Source organism: Microtus ochrogaster, chromosome 1 (assembly GCF_000317375.1).
Source record: "Microtus ochrogaster isolate Prairie Vole_2 chromosome 1, MicOch1.0, whole genome shotgun sequence".
In the NCBI taxonomy this organism is placed as follows: Eukaryota; Metazoa; Chordata; class Mammalia; order Rodentia; family Cricetidae; genus Microtus; species Microtus ochrogaster.
Genome location: NC_022009.1, coordinates 67,401,576 through 67,411,642, shown reverse-complemented (window position 1 = coordinate 67,411,642; position 10,067 = coordinate 67,401,576). Strand labels below are relative to the sequence as shown.

At 44.7% G+C, this 10,067-nt stretch overlaps 1 protein-coding gene across 1 annotated transcript in view; it reads right to left on the bottom strand.

Annotated features, from left to right (window-relative positions):
* LOC101998725 (zinc finger protein 345-like) overlaps nt 1-2,595 on the bottom strand; it is an 11,893-nt gene extending 9,298 nt beyond the window's left edge. The window contains 1 exon segment of the mRNA XM_026782278.1: nt 2,404-2,595. Within this exon segment, the coding sequence (XP_026638079.1) occupies nt 2,404-2,406 (3 nt within the window). The 5' untranslated portion in view covers nt 2,407-2,595.
* Between the last annotated feature and the right edge of the window lie 7,472 nt (nt 2,596-10,067).

Sequence of the window (10,067 nt, the reverse complement as noted above, 5' to 3'; positions counted from 1 at the left end):
AAAAAAAAAAAAAAAAAGCTTCCTGTGACAGGCAGAAACGGCAGCTGCAGCTCCTGACAGCCCTCACGTCTTCTTTGAGAAATGGGGCAATGGACTTCCCCTGGACTGTGGCTCAACTATGATCATCGGCCACATTTCTGCCCTTCAGTTTGCCATTCACCAGAACCCTGCCAAAACCATGGAAAAGTGGGACACTGAAAAAAATCTGCCTTTCCTGGCCTTGCCAAGGCAGGTCAGTTCCCCAAGTACCTCCTCTTGAGAAAAGTTTCTTGGATCTTTCTGGGCCTGTGGCCAAAGACCAATGCTGCCCAAAGACCTCTGTCCCCCCAAAAAGCCACCGAGATTACCAAGGAGGAGCCCAGGCAGCCCATCCAGATAGAGGGTAAGTCTTGGTCATTCTTAATTGATACAGAGGCCATTTGGTCTATAATTCCTACTCAGATTTATTCTTCTCAGTTCTATGACGGGGTCAGACAGTTTAGCTGACCTCAGCCAGCCCCTCCCAGTAGGCTACAGCTGCCAGATCCGTCCAATCAGAGCTAGAAAGTCTGTTTCACCTTGGGAACATCTTGGTTTTACAATAACTTGGGGTACAAAAGTTATACGCGTTACTTGCTGATGGTACAAATTTTAAAAAACTCTAAATAAATAAAAAAGGTTTTTCGGGCTGAGGCCCAATCAGGATCAGGCGTCACTTCTCTTAGGGTCCCCTGCTGAGAAAGGCAGACTTGCAGACAGCTTTGCCTTGCTGACAGGCTTCATGCTGACAAAGGTAAATGCAGAAAACAGACTTCCCTGTTTTTAAAAAGATGCTTTTTACTATTCCTTTATTTAAAGAACTTGCTTTTCAATGACTGCTCTCAGTAATCAACCACCTCAGTGGCCCTTGCTGCCACAACTGACAACCTAAACTTGGCCCCTTGAACTGACATTATGGAAGGACAGAATCCAGCCCTCCCTGCAAGTCGTCCTCTGACCTCACAGGAGCACCAGGGCTGGCAAGGACCTGTCCCGCCCTGAAGATTAAAGAAATGAAAAAGAAGTGATAATAATAGAACAACGAAGCAAGAAAAACTGGGTACAAGAACGCCCAGGAGCCCTACCATGTCCATCTCCAGAAGTAATGGCAAAAGGACCGGGAAGTGGAGACCCCTTCATCTCCAGGACTGGTTTACAGAACACACTTCCCAGGATTACTTGGCAGCCTAGATTCATTCTAACACATTTGCACCAAAGATTTAATTAAGCAAACAGAAGACCTCCCGCATCCTAAGCACAGAATACTACCAAAAAGCTGAAATAGCTGAACTGCCCATCAGACGAGCCTCTTCCGAGGCTCAAGACATCTAGCGGCTCCCAGTACGATCTATGCTCAAACCTCAGCTGCTAAGATGACGAAGCCCAGACACACCGATATACACTGGATGCTCTCAGACACCAGAGACACGGCAGATGATGTCAGGCATCTCTGAAACCGGGGCAACAAAAGGGGTGGAGAACGAGATGAGGGCAGGCAGACCCATCACGATGTAAAATCCCCAAAGGGGAAGCTCAACGCCAAAGCATTCTGACTGGGTTCCTATGTCTAAGGAAGACAAAAGGAAAGGCATTAAGATTTTTAAAATAAAGCGTCCGTTGATTTTATATGAACTATCCCCAGAGGAAACCCTTTAAAAAGTGTCACCCGGTATGTGGAGGAAAAAATAAATCAAAACCAATCAACCAAAACCTATGCCTACTTGAAATGCAGCATGGGAAATAGGTGTTAATATTGTTATTGTTTTTAAAGTCAGCAGTTGGAAATAGAGTCGGGAGATGCAAATTCAGGAATCTTCCGCCACCCATGAGAGAAGCGAGGTTGGGAGAAGAGGAGGCGTCTGGATGTGAGGTTCTACTTCGCGTGTATTTGGAACGCACGGGAGGAGGGACCGGCCACCACACAGAACACAGCTCCTTCCACTGCGGGAAACCCATACCGAGGCTGGCACATACCCTAACCCCGGCGATCCTGGTCATCGACACCCAATTCGGGCTGCTGGACCGGAGAGCTGAGGACTCCAGGGGGGAGCCAGCCGCCCTCCAGCGAGTCACCCGTCAGAGCGGCCTTCGCCCCCAGCCCAGCAAGGGGAGCCCACAGCCCAACAGCTCGGGGGCGCGGCAGGACACAGGGGCCTCCAGTACACCCACGGGGGACTCGACCCCGCCACCCCCAGAGCCGTCCGAGGAGGGCGGGGCCGCCATAGCTTCCCTCCGGGACCCGGGTCTCTCAGCTCCCCGCGCCACGCACACACACGGCAGCTGGCTCTCCGTGCCCTCCGTCCTCCCTCCCCGACGGTGACCGCAACCGGTTCCCACCGGCTCCACACAGCCTCCCTCCGGTGTCGGGGCGCCACGCACACTCACCATTGTGGCCCGGCGTCTGCGGCGCCCGAGTTCTCCCGTGATGGCCCGGCACCAGCCAGACGCAGGGCAAACGGATGCGGCGGGGCCGAGCGAGCGTCCACACCGGAAGAGACCCAGCCTGAGCAGGATTCCAAGATCCTGGACTTCAGAAACAAAAAAGTGAAAGCCCGCCCCCGCCACCCTTTCTGAACGTCTGATTGGAAGGTCTGACTATCGGGATGCCACTGATTGGATGACTTTCAGGTCCCGCCCCATTAAGCCCCAGCACTACCCTAGGAAGCTGGAATGACAAATCGTAGTAAAGCTGACCCTAAAGGGGACATTTGTATTTAATCTTGTATATAAGAGCATACCGATTTATGAATCGTATGTATGTATATTATTCTCAATAGAAAAGAACTTCGTGACAATTTTTTTTCTAAATTCTGTTCCCGAATTCTAAATTTTAAAATGGGAAGCAATCCCCTGAATCAGAAATATTCAATATTAAAAGGGGGAGTAACACTCAGTATATCCAAAATGTTATCATTATGCGGAATTGCTGCTACTGATATATATATGCATATGTACATATACACATGTATTATTACTGATGTATATATACACATTACAAGAAATACTGGTTATATATACAAGAAATACTGTGCATACACACACACACACACACACACACACACACACATAAATTTTGGTTACTGTACTAAATTGTCAAGATTCATCAAGTCTTCAGCAGGTTTCAGTTCAGGCCGGTCACATTCCTCCTCTGAGGCAAGGGGCCTGAGAATTTCTCCCATTTATGTCAGAGGTGAAGAAATACAATTCCCTGCTAATATTTCTCTTAGGACCAGGGCATGGGAGTAACAGGGTCCTCAAAGAGAGCAGGGGCTCCAACCAGGAGGGGTCCACAGGTGGGGATGGGAGGGAAGCCCGTGTTTCCTGACCCTTTTACGGACTTGCTCTCTGTAGCTTAAATGTATTAAAGCCAAAACTCGTTTTGTTTTGTTTTCAGTTTGGCCTTGGACCTAACTGACAGGCTGTGGACATCTGTGTTCTCCTGTGATGTGGAGTACTGTGTAAATTTAAGAAGCCAACCATATGCACAAATGACTGTATATGAATGAATGAATCTTGTATAATTCAACACCATCTACCAAGAGATCCAACTTTAATTAGTGGGAAGGGAAATTAATGCGTTCATAGCAGCTACCATTTGCCACGTAATTTACAATTAAAATACCATTAAGTCATGGCATCGTGCCTATAAGGGCACATTACTTTTCTGCCCCTGGATAACAAACCACTCCAAAACCCATTTGTTGGTGATTGGGTTGCCCCGCAATAGAGGTTCAGCTGGGCCACTTCTGGTGCATCTGATAAGTGAGCGGTTGTCAAGATGGCACAGCCACAGAAGGGTGAGCTGGCTATCAGCCAAGGTATCTTTACCAACACCTCATGATATCTCATCATTCCAGCAGGCTGAGGTGTCTTGAAAGAAAGATGAAAAGCATTCGAGACCATTGCAGTCCAGGTGACGGAGTAATGCACTTCAATAGACACAAGGTTATGTGAGCTATGGCCCAAGGAGGCCAACTCAGCTGCAAAGCACAGAAGCGGACACCAGTGTCTGATGGGAGCTACAGAAAAAAGCATGTTGCCTAGGTTGTGGCTGCAGGGAGGAGCAAAGACATGCTGACATTTCTGCATCCAGGATCAGTATGCCTCTTCTTATTAATGAGGTTCAACTGTTCCAAGTCAAGGAGTTTACCCAAACAAGGCTGGAATCCCACAAGTCTTCCTGTCTTCCAAAGCCTAAATCCTTACTCCAGAGCATGTGATCCACCCCACCTGTGTGGTCCTCTTAGGGCTTGAATACCGACCTTGATCAAGAGAGCGGGCTTTGTGTCCAGGAACAAGATAGTCTTCATTACTAGGAATGGTCTTTTCGGCAGAATTCTTCTCCAGCTTCTGCAGAGGGCCTAAATTAATTTGGAAAAATGTGAGAAAAATTTGAGAAATCAAGAACGAACATACATTTTCATTTCTTATCACAAGAGAAATTTGAGGACACATATAATGTACCCCCACAGGCATGAACGTTCTTTTTGCCTGTTTTTTTTTTGGGGGGGGAGGTTATTTGTAGGAGTTTTTTTCTTTCTGATGCAGGCAGGATGAGATTGCTGTGCCTGAAACAATATCTTACTATGAAAACAAGTGCCTCACAGACATATGGAGTGTCTGCTGAAATAGATATGCTCGAATTATTTGTCTTATCTAGGTTTAATTTTAGTCAGTCGTTTGCATCTAGAAATTTATCTTCTTCTTTTAGATTTTACAGTTTAGTGGAATATATGTTTTTAACATATGTCCTAAGGATTTCCTGAATTTCACTGGGGGTCAGCTTAAAAGAGTAGCCAGCTCCCAGCACAGCCATCTCTGAGATGGTGTCATGTTTTCATGCATACCTGCTGCACTGACAATCTCACAGCGTGCTGACTTCCACATGTTCACGTACCTCCACTTTGGGTAAGTTGTGGTTCAATATCTAAATATCCTGTCTTTCCCGTTGTAATAGATTCTATGAAGATTCCTTCAACATGTGCGGTTTGCTGTCTGCCTTAACCAGGATTTGGTACTATGTGTGTACTTTTAAATCAGAGTAATTACTATCAGGCCACATTCATTTTTTAATTTGATAGATATATGTTAGATTTTCTGCTTTCATTATATGTCTTTTACATATTCTGTACTCTACACATGCATATAAACACATAAATACATACTTTAAAATCTTAGATATTTCTACAGTCACACAGCATCATTTCCATTATGGTTTTTGACCTTTTGCTTTTCTCTGAAAAGTACGCTTTATATTAAGAACGGCAAGCTTCATTTAGACCTGAAATCGCATCTTTAAACAACTTAAACTTTAAAATAAGTAAGTCTGTGCAAAATTTCATATGTCATACAGTATTCTTTTCGCAAATGATTTTGCGTATATACTTATCCAAAATCAAAACTGAAATAAGATTGACTATTTGGCATCTTTTGCTGTGGCTGGCGGCAGCCCTAGCCAGCCCTGCCCTAGCCTTTTTCTGCCTGAAAATTAATGAGAATTTTTGTTTACTGTAGAATATACCAATAGGAACCTTCTTGATTAAGAAATTATACCCCCATTTTTGCAAGAGCGGAAGCACTGTCAGCTGTTGCATCATCTCTGGCCCCATTACATCTTTTTACTACATGGTTTTATTCTCAAATCTTTTGATCAATTTCTGTTCATTCTGTTTCTTCATTTTATTCTTTAATCATTCTTTGTGTTAAGAGTCTATCAGGAGAGCTTTTTTGTCAAATGCTGCTTTGCACATAATGAAATGATTACAGGAATTTAGACTTTATTCTCTCAAAGTGATGTGGAATATATTTTTGATTTACATATGTTGCCCCATTGCTACACCCCAGAAATAAATACTACTTGATCATTAAGGATGATTTTTTTAGAACTCACTACAATTTATCTGTCTGTCTGTCTATCTGTCTGTCTGTGGGTATGTATGATAAGGCACATGTGTGGATGATGTAGGAGGGTCATCTGTCTATCTGTTGCTTTCATTGGTTAATTAATAAAGAAACTGCTTGGCCTGATAGGTCAGAACATAGGTGGTGGAGTAGACAGAACAGAATGCTGGGAAGAAGGGAAGTGAGTTTGACGCCATAGCTCTCTCTCCAAGGTGGATGCAGATTAGAATCTTTCCCAGTAAACTACCACCTCGTGGTGCTACACAGATTATTAAAAATGGGTTAATCAAGATGTGAGAGTTAGCCAATAAGAGGCTAGAAATAATGGGTCAGTCAGTGTTTAAAAGAATACAGTTTCCGTGTAATTATTTCTGGGCATAAGCTAGCCAGGAGGCCGGGAGCTGGGCGGCAGGAACGCAGCCCGCAGCTCCTTCTACATGTGGAGGTCAGTGGACAATTTGTGTGTCAGTTCTCTACTCCCAGTGTGGGACTCAGGTTGGCAGGGTTGGCATCAAGTGCCTTTACCTGCCGCACCATCACAATAGCCCATAGCTGATAATTCTTTTAATGTTCTGTTGTATAAACTTTACTGTGTATTTTTGTTTAGAATGTTTGTATGTGGGGTTATTAGTAATATTGCCTCTATTTTTTCTTGTAATTGTCCTTATTTTGCTTTGAGATGAGGGCATTGTGGGTTTTTATAAAATTAGTATTAGTGTCTCTTTTTATTAACCTATTTATGTAATGTGTATGGGTGTTTGTCTGTATGTATGTTTGTGCTCCACATGCATGCCCAGTGTCCTCAGAAGCCAAAAGAGGGCATTGTTAGGTCTCAGAAACACTGAGGTGCCTATGAACATATCAAAGGGGACACTGGTCAGTTCTCCCAGCACTTCTCATCTCTACCCCTCCCAGGGGCAGGGCTTCCACTTCCCTTCCCCCAGCCAGATCCCTATACAATCCAGCCATTTTGGCTAGTCCAATCTGACGGCCCAGGCTGCCTCTCTTGGTCAGTGGCTCCTCTCTTGCTCTCCTTCCCTCTTCCTCTCCTGGTCTATCTTGCTCTCTATTTTTAAGAGTTTAAGAATGATTTGAATTAATTCTTTAAGTATTTGGTAGAAATTGCTAGAGAAAACCTCAGACTCTGGGCTTTTTTTTTTTTTGGCAGGAAAGTTCTTCTTATTCAGTCTTTTTACTGGTCTCTCATTTTCTACACCTGAGTTATGTGGCAGGGCAAAGGTTCCTCCATCTTGTCTCAGCTGGAGCCATCTTTGGTTTAACCTGAAATAACTCCCAACCCCCATTTTCAGCATGAAAAATCCCATGAGAAAGTATGAAACCCTGTTCTAGTCCCTCAGGGTCTGAATGCCCCAGCTAACTGCTTACTGTTTGGGCTTATTTTAAACTGCCTCCTTGTACCGTTCCCCATGCAACTGGCAATCATGACGTAGTTTTTCTGTGATTTTGCCTTTAAAAGCTTCCTATAAGATGCAGTCCAGGCTGCTCTGTAAAAAGTGTCATACAGGTGTCCAGGCAGTCACCACAGATTAACACAGACTCTGAATTCAGACTTTGGTCGTGCTGAGTAGTCTCTACTGCATGACATTTGGAGGTCCCGCCTTTCAAAACCCTCTCCAGTTTGACCAACCCCTAAGGTCTCCATGTGGGCCCTGGACTGTGGTAGATGGACCTCCTAGGAGGTACACAACCTGAGATGTTCTGGGGCTCTAGGAGAGAAGGTGCTAGCACTTGCCCAGGCCCCTCTAACACCCTATCTAAATTTTCCTCCATGAGAGTTGCCTGGTCTGTCACCTCTGGAGGTGGGTCATAGAAATGCCCTGTGACATACCTATTCAGACAATTAGACCCTATAGTTAGAGGATGGCCCAACTGTCTAAGAGCTGTGATGGCTTCTATTATTCAGACAAGACCCAGAGCTCTGGGTCAGGATCTTTTTGATCTGCCCACCTTTGCCTTCTAAATGCTGGGATTAAAGGCATGCACTACTACTGCCCTGCCTGGTTCAATATCTTATACTCACAGAATACCACACAGTTGAGGAACACCAGACTTCAATGGCTGCCTAACGCCCATGTGACCAAGTACCAGGTCCTACTGCTGGAGCACCCTCAGGTCTGGTTTGAGAAAGCCACTGCCACCAATCCGCTGCCAACTTGCCTGATGATAACCCACAGGTGCATGCATGACTGTCTTGGGGTTATTGTTGTGGGATATTTGTACACTATGTGAAGATCTATTTGCTGTGATTGGTGTAATAAAAAGCTGAATGGCCAATAGCTAGGCAAGAAGTATAGGTGGGATTTCCAGGGAAAGAAAGGAAGAGGAGGGGGAATTGAGGTCTGCAGGAAAAGCCAGGGGACACAGAGAGGAAACTGGGGGTGCAAGATGGAAGAGAGGTAATGCCACATGGTAGAATGTAGATTAATAGAAATGGCTTCATTTAAGTTAGAGCTAGTTGAGAACAAGCGTAAACAAAAGGCCAAGCTTTCATAATTAATAAGTCTCTGTGTCATTATTTGGGAGCCGACTGGTGAGACAGAGAAAGACTCATTATAGGTGACCAGGATAGTCCAGGAGATCTGCCTGGACCTAACAGAGATTCCCCTAAAACATCCTGATGCAGTGCTCTACACGCATGGGAGCAGCTCCATTAAAGGTGGACCCAGGTACACAAGGGGTTGCAGCAGTTACTCGAGCTGAACAGATCAGGGCCCAAGCCTTTGGGCCAGGTACCTCAGGCCAGACAGCAGAACAGCTTGCTTTGACCCAGGCTCTCAGATGGGGAAAGGAAAGTCTGTCACCGTAAATACGAACAGTCACTATGCTTTTGTCATTGCACATGTATACAGACAGTATGATCTGTAGAGAAATAGGGCTTCTCACCACCGGGGAAGGACGTTATAAACAAAGCAGAAACCTTGGTTCTCCTAGAGGCTGTTTGGCTTCTCCTACAAGTTGCTATCCTCCACTGCCAAGCAATGATGAAGAAGATGACTTCTCTGAGGCAAGAGGTAACAGAGCCCAACCTGGTGTTGCCTGAGACTCCATGGCACAGCCAAGAGGAAATAGAGGCAAAAAGAAGAAATGGACAGCACAAACCCATAGTTTGGTGGAGGACACCAGAGGGAAAGATCATCCTCCCAGAAACAACTGGCAGGACTCTGGTAACCCAACTTCACCAGGCTTCTCACCTGGGGTCCACAAAACTATCTGAGTTGCTTAGACCAAGGTATGTAATAACCTAGACTGGATACTTTGGTCAAATGTCAGAGTTGTGCTCAAGTAAATCCAAAACAGAGAGCCCTTATCCAGGAAGAGATCCAAATGAGCAAAGGCTAACAACCCAGTGAACTCTGGGAAACTGACTTCACTGAGATCTGGCTTTCCAGGGGACGATACAAGTACTTGATAGTTTTTTATAGATAGCCTTTTTGGGTAGGTTAAAAGCACTCTGCCCCAGATATTTAATAGAGAAAGGGGAGAACATATTTTAATATGGACACTGGACTACAGAGGAAAGAAAGAGCTTTGCCGATCCTCATCTTACTCCTGGACAGAGCAGGTATAGTTAGCTAAAGGGCCATAAGCACGTCAGCCTTTATCATGGGGGCTAGAAACTTTAAGAAACTAAGTAGACAGGTTGATCAGTACCTAGAGGTCTTAGATCAGTGTTTCTCAATCTTCCTGATGCTGAGACCCTTTAATACAGTTCCTCATGTTATGGTGACCCTCAACCATAAAATTTATTTTTATTGCTGCTTTATAACTGTAATTTTGCTACTGTTATGAATATACAATGAACACACAATATCTGTGTTTTCCAATAATTTTATGCAGCCTCTGTGAAAGTCATTCAACACCCAAAGGTGTCATGACCAGCAGGTTGAGAACCACTGTATTAGAGGATTCCATTTCTGAATAAAAACAACTGTTAGGGGGCTGGAGAGATGGCTCAGTGGTTAAGAGTACTGACTGCTCTTCTAGAGGACCCGGGTTCAATTCCCATCACCCACATGGCAACTCACAACTGTCTGAAGATCCAGTTGCAGGGGATCTAACACCTTTGTACCAATGCACATAAAAAATAAAGTTAAATAAACCATAAAATTTTTAAAAAAAGAAAAACA